The following is a 26,341-nucleotide window of genomic DNA, read 5'->3' as shown; positions in this document are numbered from 1 at the left end:
TGCCTCAGGAGAAGAGCACTGCTTCCACACTTGAAGGTTACTCTGCCACTCTTGTCCTTAGCAATGTGTTTGTCTCCCTGCAGTATCGACACAGCACGCCCTACGTGGCGCCTCCTCAGCAGTATTCTGTCCAGCCCCCGGGGTCTGGCACCTTCTATCCAGGTCCAGGACCAGGGGAGTACCCTGCCCCCTATCGTGAGTTTTGCAACTCATTGCTAATGAGCAGAACACCCCTTGCTACCATTTCCTCAAAATAATAAATTCTGTTTTTTTTTCTTTGGCTGTGACTCTGCACAGATCCCCTCAGGTATCACGCACCCGTATCACCGTCTGTCGCCGCCCCCGTCCCCACAGCTGGCCCACCATACTACCCAGGGCAGACTGTGTACCCTGCCTCATCACCCATCATAGTGCCTACACCACAGCAACCTCCACCAGCCAAGCGTGAGAAGAAAACAGTGAGTATCTTAGTAGTTTGCTTCTTCACAAGACAGCCATAAATGTGGTGATTAAAAAATAGTTACAATTTTTAAAAGACACTACTGTAGCATTAGCTCCCCTTATCTATTAAATACACAAGGCAAGGTTCTTAGACCTGTGTGCTTTAGTGAGGTATGTTTTTTTTGTGACATTGTCCTCCCAGATTCGTATCCGTGACCCCAATCAGGGTGGAAGGGACATCACTGAGGAGATCATGGCAGGGGGCTCAGGGAGCAGGAACTCGACGCCCCCTATCGGTCCTCCTTCCTCTACTCCTACACCCCCTCAGGTAGGGCTCCAGTGCTGCTGAACGTTTCAAACTTCAACCTCTTCCTTTTGCTCCTGTTTAATCCGTCTTCTAATATAAAGTACACCCTGTTGGGCTGTTTATCTCGGTACCTGGGCTGCTTTACTTAGTGTGTCTATGTTGGCCTGCGTCTGTGTGTCTTTTTGTTTAGTTGTTATGGCCGCACCCTCATTCTTCTCATTTATTATTTCATTATTTATTATCATTATTTCATTTTATTATTATTTTCTACCTCAAATCACAGCAGCAGCTGAGCAGTAGGCAAACTCCTGAACTACAGCCGCCCTCGCAGCCTCCTCAGCCGCAGCATGCCGCTTCTGGAGGCTTTGCATTGGACCCCCCTTTGCCCCAGCAACAGCACCCGCAGCAAGTAGTGACCACTGGGGCTCCAGGTGCCAAATCAGGGCCAGGTGTGCCTCTCCTTGCTCTTAAATAATGTGGAATCTCAAAAGTCAGACAAATGTTATTGAAAGTTAAAAAATAGTAATTTGTACCAAAGTCAAAGCTTTATTGACAAAACCAAATCCAAACATTATATATGATAGTGGTTCAGCTGAGGTTTAACTTTAGTACTTTTCTTCTACCAGATGCAACCCCAAATTTGGAGCCATTTGACCAAAAGTCTTCCTCACCCGGGACCCTGCATCCAGAAGCTCCTTCAGAGACGCTGGAGGCCAGCGCTCCTGTATCAGAAACCTCTTCCACTGTTGAACCAGAGCTTGCCTTCCCCTCGACAGTCCCGCCCACAGCGGTCAATGCCGTTGACCGTCCCTCCTCGACCTCCTCATCCTCCTCTCCCTCTCCCTCTGGCGGGGACCACAACCATTCTTTGGCATCACCTCTTATTCCCAAAACAGACAAGCCCCTCCCAGATGTGGCCCTGCGGACTCTGACTGTCTCGCCACCGCTGGCTCCCAAGGCTGTGAACGGTCTTGCGGACATGGAGGCCGAAGTGGACTCCCCAGCTCACGAGCCACCACCTCTCTCCTCCCCCGCTGCAGCACGTCCTCTCGCTTCTTCTCCTGCTTTCCAGGAGAATTCCTCTTCAGAAATGTTGCCCTCTGATGTCAGGCCGGAGGTGCCCATTGCAGCCGAGCTTGCTCCCATGGCGTCTTTGGCCGTGGTGCCGGTCGCTCTGACTTCAAGTCCCGCTCCAGCTTTGCAGGTTATGCCCCCACCCGGCCTTCCGCCTTTGGTGCAGGCCACAGCAGAGGCCGACGAGTCGAAGAAGGCCCTAGACAGTAAGGACCTGGTCTCCAGTGTGGGAGCTGAGGTGCATAGCAGCGTGACTGAAGCGGCGTCACAGCATAATTCACTCACCAGGAAGAGCCCCACTACAGGTATGTAAAATACATACAGAAGAATATATATTTAGGGAATCCGAATCTTAAATAAAATGCTAAACTACTGTTAGCACATTATTGTTTTATTGACCATTAAGCGGCCATTCTTTAAAGCAGGGATTCTTAAACTGGGGTCCAGGAACCTCCAGGCTCCAAAACGTGTTTTTAAATACAATTATTAAGTTATGGCATATCATTACAAACTGCATAACTATAAATCGGAACCACTAGGCTAGAAAATATTCTGAGCCAATAACTTTCAATTACATTATGGTTAGTGAATATAAAACTCATTAATGTGAAGCACCAAGTGAATCGCTCACTTTGCTCGGGATACACTATTTGCACAAATCCTGCATTTGGTCTTAATAGCACAATGGACAAATGTTTAAGTCGCACAGTGTTGCAGTCCAAACCAGCTAAACATAGAAAATATATGTTAGGGGGTTAGATTTTAGATTTTTTTTAAGTGTCTGTCTTCAGGTATTTGCAAATGAATCAATGAAGCCATGGTTTAATTAATACTATTTATTACAATGTTCACTTTTCTGATCTTTTTAAATTTTAATGCCGAAAAGTTAAAATTGAAACAAGTAAGTACTTAAAACTGGTTTTAAATCAAAGTGGGTTCACTTGAACTGTTCCAGTCTTGTTAGTGTTTATGTCTTTTTCTGTTTTGAGGTTTGTTCGTTGACTCACTTGACTATAGAATTACTATAATTGCTATAATTTCTATGAAACAGGTTGTAAATGTCTTCAAAGCATTGTATCCCGAGTTTGAAATATGTGTTGAAAAATATGACACTAAAAGGACACATTTTTATTGTTTTCACTTTTATTTGCAGTAAATCAAACCTCTTCTGTTATACCAAAGACCTGGAGGAAACCAAATGAAGTGATCCACACCAGAGACACAGCTCTGAAGGAGAATGAGGTAGAACAAGATAGCGGGACATTTTTCACATAGTTTCTCTTACGTTTTTTTTTTTTTTTCAAATCAAACTCCTGAGAATGTCAGCGTGTCTAAGGAGCAGGACAGAGGGATTGAGGAAGGAGAGGAAAGGCACAATAAATCATGCGGAAAATGCTTCCATATGTGGCAGAGGAAAGCACTTAATGTGACTTTTTAGTGGCGCAAGGTGTTATCCATCATCCACGCTGCTCATTCAGCACACTGTTTGTAAATTCAACTCTGTCTCTGGTCTTCATTGTCGAGCTGTTGCAAGTATCTCACACTTCACAGCTTGTTGAACCGCACACAAGTAATGATCCTTCAACTTTTGGTCCAAATGCTTTATCTTGGATTAATAAGGCACAGAGAAGTACAGACATTGGAGATGGAAGGGTAATCTATCAGAAAACTAAATCTTTCTACAGGACGAGCACCGACCCGTAGATCCGGTCGTTGTGGATCTGGCGCTTCTGGGCGACCCAGCAACCCCACCATCAGTCTTCACCTCCACCACTACTCCAGATCCTGCCAGTGGCTCTGATGCTGACAGGAAGCTGGCTGTCCCAGAGGAGAACGGTGAGATTGAACCGGAGCCTTTAAGGAACGGGGCAGGCCACATCTCGGAGACTGAGAGCAGTGACAGCGGAGTCTCACCCGGGGACAAAGACAACTCCACCGGGGCCTCACAGGACCTAGAAGGTTAGAGAGAGGCCTACTTCTACTACTACGACTCATTTCTTAATATCATTATATACAATGTATTTCTCTTTTATTACCTGGTCCAGACCTGGCAGAGCCCTGCAGGAAGCGGCAGTATGACAGGGATATGCTATTGAACTTCCAGTTCATGCCTGCTTGTGTACAGAAGCCAGAGGGTCTCCCGCCAATCAGTGATGTGGTGCTCGACAAGGTGAGCAAATGATTGGTGGAAGCTGTGTGTACACGATGACCACATTAATAGTATACCACTACTACAAGTTAAATACAGTTAAATATAGACCTGGCTGTAGCATCTTTTTTTATTTTTTTAAATATATATTTTATTGCAAACATCAATTACAAAACAGCATAAGCAGAATTACAGGAACATAAAAGTGCAATTCTACAGAACAATAACATAAATAAGAAAAAGTAAATAACAAAGAAAGGAATGTGCGAGGGATATTGCTTGAAAATAGGAACAACAAAAATTAAAAACAATATAAAACATGTCACTTAAGCTTGTTCTTCATATGAGTTGTTTTAGAACATTCTCCAATGTTTGAAAGTTTTTCACTGCTTTTCTGTTTTTGATTATCAGCTTCAGCGATTCATATAATAATTTCAGTTCAGAAGAAAACTGGTGAATATTTAGCTTACATAACATCACTCTGGATTTGTGAATATGGAATTTTCCTAATAAACAAAGAAATTTCACAGCATTCTGCAAGTCTTTATGAAGGTTACATTGCAGAAACAAGACCATTTGCATTTTGATATCAAGGAGTGTATTGAAAGACTTCAGTCCAAAATGCTTGAGAAATGGGACATTCGTAGAATAATTTCCTTATTGATTCCTATTCTATTTTGCAAAATGAGCATTGTGACGAGACCCCGTCCATGAATTTGGCTAGACGTGAGTTGCAAGGGTAAAAATTGTGCATTGTTTCAATGTGAAGTTCTTTCACTGGCGGCAGCATCTTACTTCCTGCTAGTTTTCAGCATTAGGAGCTGAGTTTTGACTTTATTGTGACATTTTTTGCAGGATAGCAGTGCTGTTTATAAGTGAATGCATGTTTATTACTGATTTTTAAACAGTACAGCTCTGTGTGTATTTCCTGACCTTCTCTATGCCTGGAGGCTTGCGTTGCTATGATAAGAAAAAAAAAAAAATCCCATGAACCGGTTGTAGAGAGCAGCAGCGTAGCACCTTCAATTATAATATTGGGGTCAGTCTGCTTCTGTATCATAAGATTAGATTTGAGATGAAGAGCTAAACACTATCGCATTATTTGGTTTCTATCCTTCTAATGAGACACTGCTTTATCTGCTTGAATGTTTAACGTGCCAACAAGTCGGTCTGTGTAGTTTCGGAATGGCTTTATGTTTAACGCTTGCAGCTCACGGCTGGATTGTGGGGTCTGCTGAAATCCCGTTTTGATTAAAATCACACTCCCATTATGTCACACTTGGCAGCATTAACATCGATGCCCCACCCCTGCCAAAGGAGCCTCTAAACTGACTGATGTCAAATCTGGTAGTTTCAGATCTTACAGACTAAGACTAAAGGAGAGCTGACTTTTTGAAACTATTTTTTTTTGCCTCTCCTCCCCCCACAAACATTTTTCTCACTCTTGGGCTTTTTTTCCATACACATCTGGTTCGGACTTCTCTCGCTGGAAAGCCTGCTGTGCAGAACTCACATAATCTACAGCTTTTTTTTTTGTAAAAACACACGAAGCATTAATATAGCATGGCTGTCATTTACCAACAGTAACCTTTAGGCCAGCACTTTGTGACATTTTAGCCGTATAAGATAAGATTAACTATTTATTTATCCCACAGTGTGGAAATTCTATGGTCGCAGTAAAAAGTGTAACATTTACATATAAATAGATCAGAGAATAAAAATGACTCACCAAAAAAAAAATTAAATGAAAGTAGTCTAAGAAGAATGAGAAAATAATGAATAATAGCATACACATTGCACACAGAGGAAAGACTCATTGAACCACAGAGAAAAGCACTGCTCCCCCTGCTGGTGAGAATTCATTCTCTCATGTCATTGTGGCACAGATGAACCAAAACAAGCTGCCTTCTCGAGTGGTGGATCCCAGGGTGATTTCCAGGGGACCCGATTTCACACCCGCCTTTGCCGACTTTGGCAGACAGATGAGCAGCGCTCGGGGCGCAATGGTGAGTTGCACACGTACTTGCGTTTAGTTATACTCAGTGTAGTGGCTATTTGTCCTTCTCCAAAACAATAAACGTAACCTATAATCAAACGGCCACTGATGCACCATGGGTTTGTTTCACGCAGGCAAAAGAGTCAGTCCAAACAATCCTGTTCCGTTTCTTCTTTCCTTTTATTACCAAGCAAGCAAACGAATAAAAAAGGAACAAGGGCCTTTTTCTATTGCCTCTCTTGCTCTGGTACAAAACCATAGGCCCACCCCGGTGCATGCTGGTCCCCTGAGCACCGCCCACCCAAATATATTGCAGGTGCCCAGGGTGCCATCCAATGAAACAAACCCACAAATCAACCACCAATTAACCCCAACAAAATATGATAGACAAACAAAATAAATAAATAACCAACAAGAAAATACCATCAAGGAATCCAAACAAAACAACAACAACAAAAAATAAATCAACAGATTTCAAAAACCTAGGAACACACCAATAAATAGCTCCTACACTCAGGATGTCAATCAATTACTGATGTGTAAGAAATGTTTCTAGTCTAACTTTGTGTCTGCAATATTACACTTAATGGATCACTTAATATCTGTCTATGACAGAGGTTACTCCTGACATTTTATTCTGACGGGTTTCTGATTTTCCGTACAAATTTTGACAACAGACAATCATTAAACACAACTGCTGTTGTAATCGAGTAAAGAAAAAAATTAATGTTAACACCTCTTCAGTGTTATACTATCATATTAGATATATATTATATGTATTATCTGCCCCTCCAGTTAATTTCAATTATGTTTTATGTGTCTACCTTGTTGCCCTGTCATTTGCTCTTTATAGAGAGTGGAAGAGAGAGCACGTTAATTATACTATATTTTTATTTTGACACTAATTTACACTATTAAAGGGAACCTATTATGCTCATTTACAGCCCTTTTATATCAAGGTATGGACTCATAGAGCAGCTCCACACGATAAACAGCACAGAAAGCTTTATAGTTTTTCCAGAATCTGCACCTATTCAGCTGTACTTCTTTGAATGTTATGGTTCCCGTGAAAACTGTTTTAATTTATTAGACCCACGGCCCGCCTGCAGGCACGCCCACTCTGCTGTGGTTGGTTACACTGTCGAGTGCATAAAAAGAGTTCTGATTTGTGCTACTAACTTTATACGAGTTGATTATAAACGGTGATGTATCTTTTTAAAATATTGGCTTTTAACATGTAGCCATATGTGTTGGATTCCGAATCTGATCCGGAAGTAGAGACTGTCCAAAGGAAGGAAGTGAATAAATATAATAATCCTTTTATACATGTGAAACTGCGAATTGAATGATATTATGTATTCCATTATAAATTGACGCATGTTTAAATTAAAACTTTACAGTGTGTGTTAGTTTGGAGTCTTTCTACTTACTGTATTGTATTATTAACACCCTGTTTTTGTTGTCGCACATGCAGCTAATGAGCATGGGCACGCGGCGGCCTCCCCCCAGGAAGATTATCATGAACATGTCGGTGAACGACGAGATTCAGCTGAAAAGATCAGAGAATGCCTGGAAGCCGGGCGCAAAGCGGGAGTGTGTTGTTGAGGACCCCGAGACACTGAAGACACAGGTAGTAAAATCACACAGGCGACAAATAAACAGAATTATTATTATTATAATCATTTGCTACCAAAGACGTTTTAATAATTTTTTTCCCAATCTGAACGCCTGACCTCAAAGACATATTTATATGAGGTGATGACACAACTGTACAGCAGAAGAGATCATGATAATTTTTTTAAGCCATAAAAACGTCCCCAAGGTTGCAGAAGTACATCTTTCCCATGTAATAAAGAAGCGAAAAATAAGAAAAAAATGCATACAATCTTCATTTGAATTCTCATAATCTATGTATGATGTATGTCTGCCTCTCAGGAACTCTTCAAAAAGGTGAGAAGCATCTTAAACAAGCTCACGCCTCAGAAGTTCAGCCAACTAATGAAGCAAGTGACGGACCTGACCATCGACACAGAGGAGCGACTCAAAGGAGTCATTGACCTGGTCTTTGAAAAGGCCATCGATGAGCCGAGCTTCTCTGTTGCCTACGGAAACATGTGTCGCTGCCTTGCCGAGGTAAAACCACATTGGAAAGTGCGCTATGGCTTTCAGAATATATCAACATAACATGATTTATATTGGATATTGATTATGTTACTGTTGTGTTTGTTATACAGCTCAGAGTGCAAATAGCAGATAAACCGAACAACACAGTCAACTTCCGCAAACTGCTTCTACATCGCTGCCAGAAGGAGTTTGAGAAGGACAAAGTCGATGACGTGGTGTTTGAGAAGAAGCAGAAAGAGCTCGACTCTGCCGACTCGGTGCGTGACACACACATTTAGCCAGCAACGCTTGCGTCACATCAGCACTTCACTTCATTTTGCGATGTTTCCTCCCAGTCCGCAGAGCGCGAGCGGCTGCAGGAAGAGCTGGAGGAGGCCAAGGACAAGGCTCGGAGGCGATCCATCGGCAACATCAAATTCATCGGGGAACTTTTCAAGTTGAAGATGCTGACGGAGGTCATCATGCACGACTGCGTGATCAAGCTGCTGAAGAACCACGATGAAGAATCTTTGGAGTGCCTGTGCAGGCTGCTCACCACCATCGGCAAGGACCTCGACTTTGAGAAGGCCAAGGTGAGCCTGATGATGTCATTTCGAACTCAGATGAAATCTTCAGGTCCCTTTTTAGTTGATTGAGTTGAGCCAGAGAGATCACCTCTTCCCTATTTTGTAATAATCACTCGTCACTCTCTCCTCAGCCTCGAATGGACCAGTATTTCAATCAGATGGAAAAAATAGTGAAGGAGAGGAAGACGTCGTCTCGGATACGCTTTATGTTGCAGGATGTCATCGACCTGAGATTGGTCAGTGAATGCCTGAGATGGAAGTGTTCCCTCCTTGCCTAACATACACTTTTGGAATCTTTGTCACTGCTACCATCTGTCCAATGTTAATGTTGTCATAATAGCAATCAGTAATATCAATCACTTGGCATAATATTGGGCCACTGTGAGATGCTTTAAATGCTAGATTTTAATGCACCGAATCTGATGATCTGAAGAATCTGAAGATATCACCCCTGAGCTCAAGTTGTATGATTGTTCTGTCTCTGCAGCACAACTGGGTGTCCAGAAGAGCTGATCAGGGGCCCAAAACTATTGAGCAGATACATAAGGAAGCCAAAATTGAAGAGCAGGAGGAACAGAGAAAAGTGCACCAGCAGCTGCTCTCCAAGGAAAACAAGAGACGAGGTCAGCCCCGCCGTCACATCAGCATGACTGCAATGACTTAGATTAGAGATGTTCGATATTGGCTTTTCACCGATATACTGATATTGTCCAGCACATCATAGTACATAGTATTTACAACCCTAAGGAAAAACTTTAAAATAATTCCAGACTGTGGACACATCACTCCCTGATATGAAGACGATGAACAATCGGCAGAAAAGCCAATAGCGATATGAATCCATATCGCACTTTCATGCCAATATTGTCTCTTTTGTCTCCTTTGTTCCATAGATCTTCGAGATCAACGAGACCAGCGCATGTCAAGAGAAGAGACCTGGAATATTGTGCATATGACCAAGAACAGCAGGACCATCGACCCCAGTAAGATCCCAAAGTTTTCCAAGGTGAGCCATGGTGATGCAATGTCACCACATGAACACATCACAAGTTAGAATGTTTTCTATGTACCAAGCCATAATGAAGTAAGTATGGAAACATACTGTCATTGCTGATGTTGGAGGGGGAAAGGAAAACGGCACCTTTTTTGAGAATTTTGCCCATCATTCACAATCATTATGTGAAACACAAACATATATTTATTTACCTTTTCTGTGCATTATAAAGAGAGAAAACAAGTTATTATGAGGTAGCTAACAATGCATGTCGTGGGGACATATTTTGACACTAAAGCCCAAAGCCTGAAGTCTGTTGTGCCGCATCAACCCCCTTCCTTGTCTGATACCTAGCAGAAAATAGTGCCCCCTGCAGGATGTTCTGGCTATTGCTGGTTATGACATTGGTCAGTTGGTTTTCAAAGCTTCCTGGATACCGGAATGCTTTGGAAATCAGCAATTACACTCTGTAATTCACGTCTCTGCAACCTAATATAAAGAATACAATGCAGAAAAACAATGATCAAATCATCAGTCCGACCCAAAGTCTGTAATGGAAGGAAATTTACTCATCTAATGTGCATATTATGACATTACCAAGCTCATAATTTGTCAGATCCCTGTCCCCACGATACCACTATGATGCCGGACTCGCTGGCAAGTACACAGTAATTAAAACCCTATAAGCTGCATAAACTTGCACAGATATGTTAGATATGGCCGACATCTCCTGATTTACAGTATTAACTACCATTGGCTCCATATTTGCTGAAATTGCTTGTTATATTCAGTATTGTTGCTTGTCACAATTTTGCGACTTTGGCACTTCAAGGGTTAAAAGTTCTTCCTACCTTGACTTTGCAGCCTCCAACGGATGAGAAGATCCAGCTCGGTCCTCGCCCTGGCACATGGGTGAAGGGCAGCAGTGGTGGAGCTAAAGCCAGCGATTCAGGTTTGATCCTTAAGTATTGCATCCCAGTATTTTCAGCTGCCTACATTTGCGTCCTAAACAATGTTACATTTTAGCAAACTTTAATTATCTTAACAGATGCCTATCATGCTTTTTCCCCTTTTCTGACCTGTTCATGTAGTTAGAATGTTGTATGCCAAAGTTTCAGATAATGAAGTTGTTTACCGCTGTTTACTTGCTAGCAATGCCTTGAAGGGGAAAGCCACATTTGTTTACAATTCCTCAAGACGCCACCATCAGGCACAAGTGGTTGGAGTTCACAAAATCCAAAGAGATACAGCTGAATAGGTGCAGATTCTGGAAGAACTAGAACACTTTCTGTGCTGGTTATCCTGTGTAGCTGCTCTATAGGAGTCCACAACTCAATACTCAAAACCCTTTAAAACATGTTATTGTTATCTTGTATTCATTTTAGGACATTCTTTCCTTTCATTTTAGAACTATCGCGGGGCAGCAGCAGCCTTAACCGCTACTCAGCGCTGCAGTCGACACTCTCGACTCAGCCTGCCTCGTCAACTACTCCACAGAACTCTGACTTTGACTCCAGGAGGACTCTGGGAAGGTGAGGAAAGACTCAGTGTGTAGTAAAAGTAAATATAAGCATTGTTCAAAATAAGCAAATCAAAGGTCTGGAGTCTTGTGTACTATTTGAAATTCTCTGTTCAATATACTGTATATCTATTTATTTGTGTTTTTTCCAGCAGTCGTAGTAGCACAGTGAGAGAGCGTAGCGAGAAACCACTGATCCCTGTAACGCCGCCACTATCAACGTCAAAGCCTGCATCGTTTAGCAGGGGCGACAGTTCCAAAGACCTGCGAGATGGCCACACCCCAGAGGAGGTGCAGAAAGAGCAGGAATATGAGGCAACCGAGCCCCGGAGACCGAGTGTCACGGAGGACAAGCCCGAGTCGGAGCATTGCGGTATCCAAGAAACTGGTGAGGGAGGTCTGCCAACGTCGATACATGTTAATTACACAATATACAATAGACTTACTCTGGTGTTGCGTTACTGTGACAGTTAAACCTGAGCTGGTGGCATTGGCTGCAGAGGGGCCGGTCCTGTCCGAGGAGGAGATGGCGAGGAAGTCCAAGTCCATCGTTGACGAGTTCCTCCACATAAATGATTACAAGGTGCTGAGATTCAGTCACTTCCTCCAAACAATGTTACTTTTTACCTTTTGAAAATTAGACTGGTAGTGATCATTGTCATCTCATCTCCTCTGCAGGAGGCTGTTCAGTGCGTGGATGAGCTGGTTTCGGGACCCCAGCTGCATTTGTTTGTGCGTGTTGGGGTGGAGTCGACCCTGGAGCGCAGGGAGATCACACGGGACCACATGGGCCAGCTCTTCTTTGAGTTAGTGCAGCAGGGAATCCTGACAAAAGACCAGTTCTACAAAGGGTCAGTTCACTTAATTTCCTCATACTCATACACACTGTACAACCTGCTGGTGGCCAGCCAATCACAGGGCACATATAGACAAACAACCATTCACACTCACATTCATACCTATGGACAATTTGGAGTGGCCAATTAACCTAGCATGTTTTTGGAATGTGGGAGGAAACCAGAGTACCCGGAGAAAACCCACGCATGCACGGGGAGAACATGCAAACTCCACACAGAGATGGCCGAGGGTGGAATTGAACCCTGGTCTCCTAGCTGTGAGGTCTGCGCGCTAACCACTCGACCACCATGCAGCCCAATTTGATTAAGTTATTTACAAAAATTCAAAAAAGTATGTTCTTTTTTTTTTTAATTGCAAGTTTTGCACAGCCAGGTTTGGCCCATGAACCAATACCGGTTGGGGACCACTGATTTACAGCATACGTTTTGAAGCTAGAAGTAAAGTGCCCTCACTCTAACACTTTTTGTGTCTAGGTTTTCTGACATCTTGGAGCAGGCAGATGACATGGCCATTGACATTCCTCACATCTGGCTGTACCTGGCCCAGCTGCTCAGCCCTGTGTTGAGGGAGGGGGGCATCTCTATGAGAGAGCTCTTCAGGTACTCCTATAATAAACTGTTTCCTCGTGAAAACGTTAACTCTTGTATCTTGACTTTGTTGCGGAACTATGCAGACTTGCACTACAGTGCCCCATGTCTGTGTTTGTGTGTCCACAGTGAACTAAGCAAACCCTTGCTTGCTGTGGGAAGAGCAGGAATCCTCATATCTGAAATACTGCACATACTATGCAAACACATGGTAAGCATTCTTGTTGAGGAAAAAGCATGTGTTGTACTGAGGAGCATTTCAATGTCAGTCAAGTGATGTTTGTGTTTTCAAGTGTCCAGTTCATTGCTGCGCTTGGGGAGGATCTGGTTTTTAATGCACATTAACACTCATTGTCACCTCCAGAGCCATAGAGCTGTGGGTTCTCTGTGGAGGGAATCTGGCCTCAGCTGGACTGACTTCCTGCCAGAGGGAGAAGACATCCAGGCCTTTATCTCACAACAGGTTGCTTACTTGAGTTCTGTTGACCTGCTATTGGGGATCCACTCAATTGAAACCTCTTGTTGCCCATCTCACACACAGAAGCTGGAGTCCATCGTGTTGGATGTCCCTGGGCCTGAAGCCGGTCTGTCCAAAAAGACGTTGTCTCCAGAGGAGCTGAGCCAGCAGCTGGAGAGGCTCCTGTTGGAAGACATGGCCAGCGATGAGCAGATCTTTGACTGGGTGGAGGTATTTGACAAACTTTGGTAGCTGAGCTCATGTGACCATCTCTGTTTATCGTCTCTTGCGTTTTTCTACGCCACAGTTGCGCAACTCCATTAAACACACAACAGCCTCTGCTTTTGACCCTTCACAATAATAGCTGCATGTAATGTATATGGATATTTTGGAAATAACATTCCTGAATTTCAGTGTTTGCCATACATTCAGTTATGTGTGGTCTATACTAAATAGTAGGGGTGTCACAATGCATTCGGATCACAACTACTACTACTACTACTACTTATGCTGATGTGTAGTTATGCAAAGACACATGTAAAATATATTGCAGAGTGCAAGTAAGTCCGAATGAGGCAAAGATGGAGACGGCGACGCCATAGGAATTTGCAGATTACAAAATAGAAGTGCTCATTAAGTCGACCACCATATAAAGGTTCTTTTTGTTGGTCAATGTAGCGGTATATCTAACATTTGACCAATCACTTTAATAGTCAGCTCCACTATGGACTGTTGTGTAGATTTAACACAAACACATTCACATCTCAAAATAATACTCACTTGGGTACAGAACCAAGTTGTGTGGGGGAAAAAAAAGATCTGTAAAGACCAGAAAACATGCATCAATATTTAATACTGTCAAAAAGTTCGCCGGTAAACAAGTTTTGAATAATTGCCACCTTGGCTCAATATGGCAATAAAGATCGCTTTATGATTCATTTATATTTCTGTTCATTGATTCAGTAGCATTTCAACCAGATGACGTAACATCCATTATACAGAGTGCATGTTATACTACTAGTTAACATCGAGTTTAGCAACCGTTACTGTAGATACTGTACAATAAAAACAAATAACAGCCAAAGTCAAGGTAACACAGTAAAACTTAAGCCAATGACACCACTAGTAATTTAGTCACACAATAATAAATTAACAAACAAGTAATTTTTTTTATTATTTTTTGTTTTCCTTGTCTTTCATTGTCTTCTGCTTGCCTCTTCAATCTACCCGTGTCTTTAAACCTTTGTATGAATAAGCTTCAGTGGACTTTAAGAGTCTGATTTCACGTGTGCAGGCAAACCTGGATGAACCTCAAATGAGCTCATCTCCCTTCCTGAGAGCGCTGATGACGGCCGTGTGCAAGGCGGCAGTGAAAGGTAAGTCCGACCTTCTTCGGTGGGATGAGCGGGACTCTCATCACTTCCTTCTTCTTCTCTCCCCCCCCCCCCCCCCCCCCCCCCCACACACACACACAGACGTTAGCACCAACTGTCGAGTGGACACAGCCATCATCCAGAGGAGGTTGCCTGTATTACTCAAGTACCTTAACTCAGACACTGAGCGACAGCTGCAAGCACTTTATGCACTTCAGGCGCTGATAGTCGCCTTGGATCAGCCTGCTAGTAAGTGCCCCTTATTTACTTTGTATTGCTTGCTTGCTAGGTTACTTAACTACAGTCTTATAGCACTTAATATTATCTTTGTCATGTTATTTTAGCAACATTTTTGCACATTTTTTTAGGATTTCCAGGAAAAGTGCACATTTATGTTTGTATTCAGACACCAAAACCAAAAATAATTTTTGTAAATCAGTTTCATGTCACTCTCTCCCTCTCCGTGCGCACCAGACCTACTGCGGATGTTCTTTGACTGCCTCTACGACGAGGACGTCATCTCGGAGGATGCGTTCTACATGTGGGAATCGAGCAAAGACCCCGCAGAGCAGGAAGGCAAAGACGTCGCCCTCAAGTCTGTGACGGCCTTCTTCACTTGGCTACGGGAGGCCGAGGAGGAGTCGGAGGACAACTAAAGGGGGGGGGGGGCAATCGCTGAACTTGACTCTGCAGCAGAACAAATGGGCGGAACAACTTGTTTACGGCTGGAATTCTTTTTCTGCGGTACAGTTCGGAAACATGCCGACATTTTCAGTTTGGATTCCAACAGCGGAAGCACTAAATACATGTATTATACATAGAAAATATTTTTGTTTTAAATTTTAACTTACTTTTTTTTGTTACTTTTTAAGAAGAGACTTAAAAGAAGCATAGGTTCTGGACTCTTTAATTTATTATTTTTTTAAGGACTGCAAATATGGATGTGAGAACCTGACAATAGAAATAACAATATAATTAATTATAATAACAAAATAATTGTGAAATAAATGGCCTCCCTGGATTCTACACTGTTTGATTTAAAACAGGGTACAACAAAAATTTTAGGTGATGAAAGGGAAGCGCAGTCTTGTGACAAAAGTCATCATCCAAAAGTGTCTTGCATCCCTCGGTAGCCGCGTGTCTGCGTGTTGCATTCATGAAGTGATGAAACTGACAAAGTGGACACAGTCACGTAATGAGCGGCCAAATGCAGATGCTATGGAAATTGCCAGGATGGGGTTGCTTATGACAAAATGCTTGTAATACTTCAGCCCTACAGAGCCCATTAAATGCTTGTAAATACATTAAAGATGGGGGAAAAGTATTCAAAATGAATGGATCTTTTGACGGCACGTGATTCTGTGTGTTTGGAGTATGCCTGCATGTTAAGAACTAAATGATGCTGAGGAGACATGGTGACAAATGTGGAGTAAATACTGTTGATGGTGCACAGCATGCAACCGGTTTCTTTTGCAGGTTTTCGCCACAACAGTGACCTTGGTTGTTTTGTTGTGTCTTGACCGTATATGCATACGTGCAGCTGCACTGACGAGTGTGAGTGCTCTCACACCTTAATCAGAGCACCTACCGTGTGGAGTTATTTTTTTTCCCATATTTTGAAGTTCTCTAGTTTGGGGCTGCTAACGCAAGCATTTATCTTTGTTCAGAAAATGGCTACAGATGTATTGGTGCATTCAATGACAATGCAGGGATATTGGTTGGGAGGAAAAAGTAAATTAACCAGCCACCGTTTAATCATTTCCTTTAGTATTGACATGTTCAATTTATATGTATAAAATTAATATTTTATTTATTTATATTTTTATTTTTAAATTAATATAAAACATTTTATAGCTATAAAATTATCATTTTTTTATTTATATTTATAGCCAGAGCTTTTTACACCGACACAGTGTTTAGTTGCTATACATCAAGTTAAGCAGAACCTTTAGCTTAGTTTAACTACCAGACCACAACTTCCATGAGCCTTACACGCCGAGTCTCACGAAAGACATCGCCATGTTTGTAGTCCTTTAAGGTCCAATTTGAGTTGTGGTAAATAGTGCAAGTGCGATAGACTAGCATAAAGCCATTTTATTTTCATTCATTCGAAATTAACTATTTAATAGAAGTCCTCTCTCGATGTTTTGTACGTTTTTATGCTCCCCGGCCCTAGTTAACCACGCGTGCTACATGTTGGATTCAATTAAAACAACAAAGAAGGACCTCAAGGCCGCCATGACAGTCCGCGGACGTGCTAGCGCGAGACACCGTGACATCACTAACCGCTCTAACGGGGCGGGGCTCGTAAACAGAGGAATCGAAATAAAGGATCGTGCAGAAATTTAAACTGGTTGAATATCTCACTTCTCGCCCATAAAGTCCACGGTAAGTTTGCGTTGCATCAAGGTGAGCCGAGTGCGCCGTCGTTCGGCTCAGGGGGGAATATTTGCACACGGACAGGATATTTAAATGCATTTTTCCTCTCTTGCTCGACGCCGCCATCATCATCGCTCTGTGTGTGCGCGTATGTATGTATGTGTATATGTGTGTGGCACGCAAAGCGGCGGACAAAATGGCGAAATTTTCTGAGTTGAACCACAACGGTCAAGAGTACACAAGACCAACAGTTCCGACTAGCAGCGTCCACTCAGGAGTTTCCTTCATTTTAGTCCACCTTGGTTCAGCATTTTTCCTCCATTAAACGACGCGTGGCCTTACTGAATGAAAGTGGGTTTGTCTGTTTGGGCAGAGGGCCCCGAAAACAGCCTTCTTTTCTGGCGTTCTCATTTGTTGTTGTTTTTTTTGTATCTTCACCTTCCAGGTCAACCCTCTGTGATGCCGATTCGCCGAGCAGCAGCGACTCCAACCCAGGAGAAGCTCCCCTCGGCCACAGCAGAGACAGGTGAGGCCAGGCGAGGACGGCCATCAATATGAACCAAGGGCCCGTGAACGCACCATCATCCCCTCGGCTTAAACATGGCTGCCTTCACTGTTTGAAGTTTGCATCAGCTAACAAAGCCCGGTGTGCTGTTTGGATGCAATCTGTCTTTTTAACTTGAAAAATCCAGTTAAAAATTAAACAGCCTCATGTAAATGCTAATACTCTTGAAGTTAGACCAATCCTACATATTACTTTAAATTCAAAACAATGTATTATATTTTTGTACTGGGTGCACTGACAACCTTAAGGATCATATTGCTTGCTGGGCCCATCTTTGTAAAAATAGATGAACAACTTAATCTGAGAGTTGTATTTAAACGTGCACGATATTAGCTATTTGGTAGCCAGGAAAATGCACAGCAAGGTGTAAATGATAATTGTCCAAAACTCCAAATACTATAAAATTAAAGTAATGGTCAAATAAAAACTGAGATCACATAAACAAACAAACCCCAAAAACAACTGCCTGGGAGAAAAGCTGCAAGTTTATGTAACAAAACGAAAGTTTACCAGGTAAATCTGTCAATCTATATAATTCTTTAATATATATTATAGCCAAGTGTTTGACAGAGACAAAGTAAAATCTACTTTTTCATTGCCTCTCCAAAGATCAGTCTTTTGGTAGCCTGAAAAACTTTGTTTTTGTTGTTATTTGAACTTGCAGAATTTGTCTAATGCAGTTGTTTATGGATTTGTATGTGGTTTTGGCATTTGCAGCATTTATCCTTTTGATCTTAGCTGCAGCGTTTATGTGATTTGTATTTTTGTTTGGGATCAGTTCTCTATTTGGAGCGTTTGGACATTGCTGCACATTTGCTCCAGTCAGTCACCGTACTTCCATCATTGGAGCAGGCTCTCGGTGTATGGTGCAAGGTCAAATTCACAGAAGACGGCGACAAAGTGGGGTCCGGGGGGGGCATGTTTACACAAACAGACCAATTTATGCCACAACTGCGGAAATAAGTTTACTTTTAGTGCATGGCTGGAATAAAAAAAGTACCTGGTTAACAAGCTGCAGGACATTCTAGAACTCATGTTTTCTTTCCAGCCGGTCACTAAAGCAGGTGATTTTAATAATCAACTCCACCTTCAATTTCAGGGAAAGAAATGCTCATTTAAATCACCTTTTGGACAGTTACAATACATGACTGGCACCTGATAGAAACCAATTTGTATGGTTTTGAGACCAAAATATGACCGAAAATGGGTGTCCAATCCTTTTCTACGCAGCACAAGTCCCTGCTTTGAAGTTTTTTTTGCAAAGACAAGGGTAACTGCATAAAAAATGTCAACATCTCATCTTGTGCTTGTTTTTTTATGTATTTTTTTATTTGAGAATGTTTTTTAAAAAAAGCCTAAATGGCATAAGTTTATATTTTTTGTGTGACCCTAATCCTTTGTAATGTCCTGATCCTGGCCGAGCCATTAAAAGGGGGTCGCATCAGATGATAAATGAAAACATAGTGTATAATAAAGTGGATAATTTTGTCAATATACAGTCGGCCCTCGCGGTTCGAATATCATTCCCGCATAAAAAATCAGACCTTGCTTTCGCAGCGCATGAATAACGTAGGAATAACATTCATTCATTCATTTTCTACCGCTTATCCTCACATATAGGGCACATATAGACAAACAGCCATTCACACTTACATTCATACCTATGGACAATTTGGAGTCGCCAATTAAACTAGCATGTTTTGGAATGTGGGAGGAAACCCACACATGCACGGAGAGAACATGCAAACTCCACACAGAGATGGCCGAGAGTGGAATTGAACTGTGGTGTCAAAATAATGTAATGTTTATATCATCATTTGTGCTACAAAATACAGCTGCATTGTTTCTTAAAGTCTCGTATCAAGCTGGGTGTCTTGTGACACCACTAATAAGAATTAGTAGTAGTAATGAGTAAGAGAAGTCATGGTCTGCACTTTGGTGACCACCAGAGCCTGCAGACACGCCAGACAAGTCAGCATCAACTGATGGCGAGCAGCCGGCACCTTCCACCGAGACTGCAGAGGCCAAGGCGAGCGATGGCGAGCCAGCAGAGAACGGCGAGAAGGTGGATGACGCGGCCGCCGACAAGGCAGGGACAGACAAAAAAGGGTGAGTATCATGAGCGCGCGCCCAGCCGCCACACGGGGGAACGCTGCGATATTTCACTTTGATATCACTTTTATCTGCTCACATGGTCCTTGCGTCGGCTGGATAACAAGCAGGCCGCCACCATTTTTTTGTGGTATGCGGCGTTGCGTTTTCCAACCGGAGTGACAGACATATCACAGCCACTTGCTGCTCCTAAACAGGAGGAGCGGATGTTTGCAGAGTGAACTGACGAGCTAGCTTTGTCCAGTGAGATTCTTAGCGCATTAGGGAAGAATTATTTCATCAGACTGTGGTAACCCCTCCTCTTCTTGGTCAGCGCTAAGCAGTCAAACCACTCATCCGTTTATTAAGTCAGATGTTCTCAAATTTTCAGTTTGTCTTCCCTGTCGGTGACAAACGGACAAAGTGAGAAATGCAAGGACTGCGTGGCTGGCCAGTGCGCAACACACTGCTATGTTCCCCTACAAAGGTGAGGATGTGCTAGAGATAAGGGTGGGGACCATCACAGTGAAATATCGCTCCTGGCCTCCACGAACCACGCGACTCATCACCCCTTTGCCCCACGCCCCCCCCCCACCCCTACCTGTCCTCTTCTGTCAACAGGCTGAAGGACGGCTACAAGTACAAGAAAGCCAAAGTCAAGAAGGTGAAGAGGACCATCCCGGTGTGGGCCAGCGTCGCCGGCAACAAAAAGCGCCCCGTCTCCAACTACGCTGGCACTCAAAACAGACTGGACCACCTCCTCATCGAAGCCATCACTGTGTGTATACAATTCTAATCTAATACAATTAGACAGACATGTTTAAGTACAGTTTTAATCTTGATAGCCTTCTGTGATGGCGCCACAAAAAAGTCAGTCTGAAATCATTAGGCCTGTTAGCATTACCACCTTAATCTGAAAATCTTTACGCATTAATAACACAATTGTATCACCAAGCTTCACCCCTGTGTCACCCCATAGTCCTCGTGCGAGGATGTTTATGTTCCTCGTGTTAAAAGGTGAAGGGTGGGGCAAATATAGCCACCAGCAATGAATGAGGAGAAAGATCCAGGTCTGCAAAAAAAACAACAAATAGAATGGAAGTCTGGATAAAACCAGACTTTTGTGTACATATTGCGGTGATGAAGTGTCTTTCGTTAGCAAGGATGCTAACAAGGTGTGATCAGGACATGGCGGTCAAGCCACTATGGCAGAATTCACCAGGCTCGGACCTATCAACAACTAGGTTAAATAATGCATGCAATTGCTCAATGGGTTAGCAGAGACTGCAAACCCATCAACATAGTACAAGACCAGGGGCTTCAGGACCTCATACAGGTGACCCATTATATTGAACACCTTCATGGGCGACTGTCGTCACGAGAAGCCATTAACTATATGGAAATGAAGTTAGACTAGCTGGCCAAAGCTACGTTACTTGCACTGACAGGAAACCACTGGACAGCAGTGAGCAACCATAGCTATGTTCAGGTAATAGCGCATCTCATCAATTATGACAGTTTGCGGCTGCACTCATTTGTATGAAATCCGAGGAAATACATTTCACTGAAGCGTGTGTTCAATCGGTGTTCTTGATGTTGCTAAGGAGCGGGGGATAATAGACAAGATTACCACTATAGAGACAGATTAGTGTTCGGAATATGGAAACTGCATGAACAGATTCCTTTTGTCTTCTGAGCCAACAAGAAATTCTTAAAAAAAGCAATTAACATAGTTTTATGTTATGCAGCTTCAAAAACTATTCGTGATAATCAAGGTTGCCAAATCCTGTCCTGGATGGCAACAAATGCCTGGTGGAGGTCTTTTTCTAACACACTTTTCCCTGTCCAGTCTTTCAACCACAGGTCTGGAGTGTCCTACCAGTCGGTCATGAAGTACATTGTCAAAAAGTACCCTGACATGGAGCTGGACAAGAAGAAGTTTCACATCAAGAAAGTGATGAAGAAGCAGCTGGAGAAGGGCACCATCAAGCAGGTGACTTGAATAAAATACAAATAAAAACAACTCTAAAGTTAATTTTAAAAAAATGATCTCTGTGGCAGCTAAAAGGCAAAGGCCTCTCAGGAACCTTTACCCTTGGGAAGCAGCCGTCCTCATCAAAGGTAAGGAGCTCATTGGAAGTGATGTCACAAGCGAATTGGCGTTGGTGGTGACGGCATGCTAACGTGTTTGGCTCCAGAAGGCCGGTACCAAGCAGGAATCTCTGGGAGACGCTCTGCCGCTCATCATCACACGTCTGTGTGAGCCCAAGGAGGCGTCCTACTATCTCATCAAGAAGTACCTGGAGCAACACTTCCCCAGCCTCGACATCGAGAACAGGTACTTGTGGAGGACTTCACGTAATGTCGGTGCGCGGTGCGGTGTCTTTCCCGCAGGTTATTGAACAGCTTGTCCTTCAAGTGCACTTATTTAACCATAATAGATCAGAATCGGATGATTTCCGTAGAAAAGTATGTCCCTATATGTCGTGTAGTGTCCCCTCCGTTGGTTCTTCACACTGCAGTGTACGGGCAGCAAACCGCAAACAAATGGTAATGGTTTAATTTCATTTGAACATGCATCAGATTACAATTGAATGTATCACATAATCAGTTCACAGTTCCACATGTCCAAAAGTAGTAGGAAGAAGCAAAGCTTATTAAATCCTACCCCTCCATCTGGTACTTTTACAAATAGTAACTGTTACATTTGTTCACTTCCTGCTTTCCATAATACAGTGTAAGGTTTTTTTTTTTTTTTTTTTAAATTACCTCGTACGAGGTGATATGAGCATCCAATGACATAATGGGTACCATAGTAAGTGTCAATATAGTGATATATATAGCACATCATGACTGGTTCATGATGTGCTATATATATATAACATTCAACAGATCCATGTTTATATATTTTATATATATATATATATATATATATATATATATATATATATATATATATATGTATGTATATATATATGTATGTATATATATATGTATGTATATATATGTATATATATATATGTATATATATATATATGTATATATATGTATATATATATATGTATATATATATATATATATGTATGTATATATATATATATGTATGTATATATATATATGTATGTATATATATATATATATGTATGTATGTATATATATATGTATATATATATATATATATATATATATATATATATATATATATATATATATATATATATATATATAACATGGATCTGTTGAATGTGTGCAAAGGCAGACGTTAGCCGGTTTGTTACCAATAAATAAATGTGCCCTACACTTCCAGACGTGTATTTAATTAAATGGCTGACTCCACATTTTACAGTCTATTTTTCAATAAGGGACAAAGTATGTCCATTGTCAATGGGTCCTACTTTTATTTGGTCAAACGTGCCCGAGTAGATGAAAAATTGACTCCATGTCTCAATTTTTTGTCACAAAATGCAACAATTTAGTGTTCATTGTGAGCTTACCATGGGCATTGCATAGTCAAGAAGCCGACATCTTTGTTGTGTCTCACAGAGCTGTGTATTCCATCCTCTCTATGTGATGCATTATAAGGAATAGAAATGTTGAGGACTTATTGTGTTTTTTCTAATCAGGCCGGAAGTCCTGAAGTCTGCCCTGGTAAAGGCTGTGGAGCGGCGACAACTGGAGCAGATCACTGGGAAAGGAGCCTCCGGAACGTTCCAGGTAGCTTGTTGCCTATTTCTGAATATTTAATAAATAAATGATAAATCATAGATTTGTGCTGAACAGTTAATTAATTTTGAGTGGTACCCCAATTTTTTTTCTGATGCTATACAAAACAACGCTACATGACTAGTAGGAGTTGTCAAATAAAACACAAAAATAGTAAATAGATGCTAACAGTTGCCTTTTTGAAATTGATCTTGCAGCTCAAGCGCACTGGCAACCAGGTGCCGCTGAAGGGCGGCGCTCTGGAGGACGCCATCTTGGCAGCCATCACGGCCATGAACGAGCCCAAAACGTGCAGCTTCACCACACTGCGCAAGTACCTGCTGGATGCCAACAAGGACATCAAGGAATACCAGTTGGGTAAGACAACACCCTTCCCTTCCTGGTTTGTCCAAAAGTCTTCCTCCATGTCAAACCGTCTTTTGTCATCCTTTTTGAAGTGGCCAACCTGAGGAGGACTCTGACTAAGTGTAAAGTCCTCGGCTGGTTGGAGCAGATCACCGGTCACGGCTTCACAGGAACATACCGGCTCTTGTTCCCCTTTTACCCAAGGTATGTTCATCATTATCAGCGTAAGAGGGATGGAAACGTAACACCTTATACTACCGTGACACTTTCCACGTTGTCCCTCAACACACCATGTGAGGGCGTGTCATTTAGATGATTCATTCATTCATTTTCTACCGCTTTTCCTCACGAGGGTCGCTGGAGCCTATCCCAGCTGTCTTCGGGCGTAAGGCGGGGTACACCCTAGACTGGTCGCCAGCCAATCACAGGGCACACATAGACAAACAACCATTCACACTCACATTCATACCTATGGACAATTTGGAGTCGCCAATTAACCTAGCATGTTTTTGGAATGTGGGAGGAAACCGGAGTACCCGGAGAAAACCCACGCATGCATGGGGAGATTGGGGTGGGATTGAACCCTGGTCTCCTAGCTGTGAGGTCTGCGCGCTAACCCCTAGACCACCGTGCCGCCCCATTTAGATGATATGCCTGGAAAACCAGAGGTTTATACACAGTGCGTGTTTGATTTACATCCAATTTGTTACCATTAAAGGGACTCTGTTTGAATGTTTGTGTGCAGCCCGACCACTCTGTACCCAGACAAATTCAACAAGCAGTCCATGAAGGCCAATCAGCCCGCCTCCAGGTCCAGGCGGAGAGCTGCTTCTTCAGACGAGGAAGAATCCGAGGAGGAGGAAGAGGAATCTGAAGATGAAGCTCCGGTTCGGAAGAGGTGGGTTCACAATGTGACCTGTTATGATTTAGGACGGTCTGTGTCAAAATTTTCCATGACTTGGCAGGACGCCCGCCAAGAGGCCCCCGCCCAAGGTTAGACAACCACCCCCGGCGAAGAAGTCTGGCACCACGAGAGGGAGAGGACGCCCCCTGAGTAAAAAGTCTCCCGCCAAGAAAGTGGCAACCAAGAGGGTGGCGGCCAAACAGTCAGCCTCCAAGAAAGAAGCTCCCGCTAAAGCCACCCCCGTGAAGAGGCGAGCACCCGCCAAGAGGCCAAAGACGCCGGCGGTCAAAAAGATGGCCAAGCGAGCGGCCAAACGACCCGCCACCCCACAGGAGTCCCCCGATGAGTCCGAACCAGAAGAGGAGCCTCCAGCGGAGAAGTCGAAGGGCGGCGCCAAGCGGTCGAAGCCCGAGGAGTCTTCAGCCAAGCGGCCCGCCGCCAAAAATACAAAGAGGGGCGGGGCCAAGCGATCAAAGCTGGAGGCTGCGACCCCCGAGGAGCCGGTAGAGAAGAAACAGCCGAGCAAAGGCAGGCACTCCAAGGCCGACAAGAGCGACGAGCCGGCCGCCAAGAAGGCGGCACCGAGCAACAAGAAGTCCACTCGCAAGTCAAAGAGAGGCAAGAACTGAGACCGGGACCGTCTCCCTCAGAGCGGGCCGCCCTCAATTCTCCGCTTCCGTCAGTGCTCTCGCACCCTTTTTATTGTGCTCCCCTTTTTTAACGGGGCAGTAGTTTTTTTGTTTTTTTACTTCCACGGTAGAAGAAAGTCATTACCACCAGTTTCCTGTAAATTAATTTCCTTTTTAATCAGCAAGTAGAGAAGCTCACTAGTGTTGCTGCACCAAGATCACGTCCACTGTACTGTAACTACCTTTATTCTTCACGTTCATTCAGGCCCCTTCACCTCTAATGTGGTTTACAAAGCTCATCCTCCTTTAAGGTTGTTGTTGGGTCTTTCCGCTTTGCAGCAAAACGTTGCATGGAGAGCGGACTCGACACAATAATCATCCACAATCCGATCCCAATCTTTTTTTGATATGTGTGTAAACGAGCGTAATCGAAACCTGGTTTTCATGCTTCGCAGCTGTAATTCAGTGCGTAGCTCAGTGTTGTGAATAAAAGGAAACAAGCAGCTAGCGGTAGCGACTCCATCCCCTGCATGCATGTACTCCTTGTGTTGGTCTGCTTTTTTTCCTCCCCAAAGCATTAATAAAAATGGCTGTTTGTACACAACTTATTTTTTCATGCAATTTACAAATACAGTATGATACAGGGACTGATACTTGGTCTTCATGTTTTAGTTTGTTATACTCTTTATATTCATTGTTGGAATAACTTTTGTAGAGTTTTCATGTTTCCCTGTGCTTGTGTGGGTTTAGCTTCCTTCCCATAAACCATGCATGCATCACCTGGATTCTCCATGGATGAGAGTGATTGTTGTATGGGTCCTGGGATGACTGGTGACCAGTATCCTGGTCACCTGGGTTAGGCCCCACCTCACCCATGACCCCAAATGTGGAAAATGAATGAATGGATTGATTTTGAACTGATGATCAGTATATTGTCAGAGATGATCTCTGCTATTGATTTGATCAAAATTCTACTTTTTTTGCCCCCTTTTACCACACCATTCTAACTTTATAAAGCACAAACTACCACAGATGAAAACATGCACATAAAATATACAGAAATGTAAAAACAACCCTAAAGTATCACTTCTAAAACAAGCAGAAGACACTAGTTCTAAGATATAATGGTGTTTACATAACAGCACCTTTTGTATGTTATTGCCTTTAATTTTGTGTTATTTTTTTAATAAGTAAAGATATTTTACCTCCAAAAAACTTTTTTCCTCAAATGCTTTCTCAGTGTTATGAATTTTAAAGGCT

General features: G+C 42.8%; 2 protein-coding genes across 14 annotated transcripts in view; both read left to right on the top strand.

Moving 5' to 3' along the window:
- Positions 1–15,466, top strand: part of LOC131105990 (eukaryotic translation initiation factor 4 gamma 3-like) — a 35,254-nt gene extending 19,788 nt beyond the window's left edge. For 5 of the 11 annotated variants that reach the window (XM_058054608.1, XM_058054607.1, XM_058054606.1 and 2 more), the window contains 28 exons: positions 84–195; positions 298–458; positions 635–769; positions 1,032–1,197; positions 1,375–2,127; positions 2,976–3,064; positions 3,508–3,781; positions 3,868–3,992; positions 5,858–5,977; positions 7,442–7,597; positions 7,903–8,100; positions 8,202–8,348; positions 8,427–8,663; positions 8,789–8,893; positions 9,145–9,280; positions 9,551–9,663; positions 10,516–10,603; positions 11,060–11,183; positions 11,323–11,558; positions 11,641–11,753; positions 11,849–12,021; positions 12,502–12,627; positions 12,745–12,826; positions 12,980–13,078; positions 13,157–13,303; positions 14,367–14,448; positions 14,548–14,694; positions 14,920–15,466. In XM_058054608.1, coding sequence (XP_057910591.1) covers positions 84–195; positions 298–458; positions 635–769; positions 1,032–1,197; positions 1,375–2,127; positions 2,976–3,064; positions 3,508–3,781; positions 3,868–3,992; positions 5,858–5,977; positions 7,442–7,597; positions 7,903–8,100; positions 8,202–8,348; positions 8,427–8,663; positions 8,789–8,893; positions 9,145–9,280; positions 9,551–9,663; positions 10,516–10,603; positions 11,060–11,183; positions 11,323–11,558; positions 11,641–11,753; positions 11,849–12,021; positions 12,502–12,627; positions 12,745–12,826; positions 12,980–13,078; positions 13,157–13,303; positions 14,367–14,448; positions 14,548–14,694; positions 14,920–15,101 — 4,626 coding nt within the window. In that variant the 3' untranslated portion in view covers positions 15,102–15,466. The remainder of the gene's footprint in view (positions 1–83; positions 196–297; positions 459–634; positions 770–1,031; positions 1,198–1,374; positions 2,128–2,975; positions 3,065–3,507; positions 3,782–3,867; positions 3,993–5,857; positions 5,978–7,441; positions 7,598–7,902; positions 8,101–8,201; positions 8,349–8,426; positions 8,664–8,788; positions 8,894–9,144; positions 9,281–9,550; positions 9,664–10,515; positions 10,604–11,059; positions 11,184–11,322; positions 11,559–11,640; positions 11,754–11,848; positions 12,022–12,501; positions 12,628–12,744; positions 12,827–12,979; positions 13,079–13,156; positions 13,304–14,366; positions 14,449–14,547; positions 14,695–14,919) is intronic. The other 6 variants (XM_058054610.1, XM_058054604.1, XM_058054609.1 and 3 more) reach the window with 4 other exon arrangements.
- A 1,204-nt stretch (positions 15,467–16,670) lies between these two features.
- On the top strand, positions 16,671–25,738 carry hp1bp3 (heterochromatin protein 1, binding protein 3). Of its 3 annotated transcripts, none has more exons than XM_058054611.1 (13): positions 16,671–16,833; positions 17,270–17,350; positions 19,339–19,498; positions 19,872–19,967; positions 20,102–20,258; positions 21,330–21,473; positions 21,542–21,601; positions 21,679–21,818; positions 23,104–23,194; positions 23,401–23,560; positions 23,641–23,752; positions 24,294–24,446; positions 24,514–25,737. In XM_058054611.1, exons 2-13 carry the CDS (start codon positions 17,284–17,286, stop codon positions 25,079–25,081), a joined length of 1,908 nt encoding a protein of 635 aa, XP_057910594.1. In that variant the 5' UTR covers positions 16,671–16,833; positions 17,270–17,283; the 3' UTR covers positions 25,082–25,737. The 3 variants fall into 3 exon arrangements, with proteins under 3 accessions (XP_057910594.1, XP_057910597.1, XP_057910596.1); XM_058054613.1 differs by lacking the exon at positions 16,671–16,833 and adding an exon at positions 16,904–17,175; XM_058054614.1 differs by lacking the exon at positions 19,872–19,967 and having other exon boundaries at positions 24,514–25,738.
- The last annotated feature ends 603 nt before the right edge of the window (positions 25,739–26,341 follow it).

Source organism: Doryrhamphus excisus, chromosome 18 (genome assembly GCF_030265055.1).
Source record: "Doryrhamphus excisus isolate RoL2022-K1 chromosome 18, RoL_Dexc_1.0, whole genome shotgun sequence".
NCBI classification, from domain to species: domain Eukaryota; kingdom Metazoa; phylum Chordata; class Actinopteri; order Syngnathiformes; family Syngnathidae; genus Doryrhamphus; species Doryrhamphus excisus.
The sequence above is the reverse complement of the archived record's forward strand: the minus strand, read 5'-3'. Positions and strand labels throughout refer to the sequence as shown.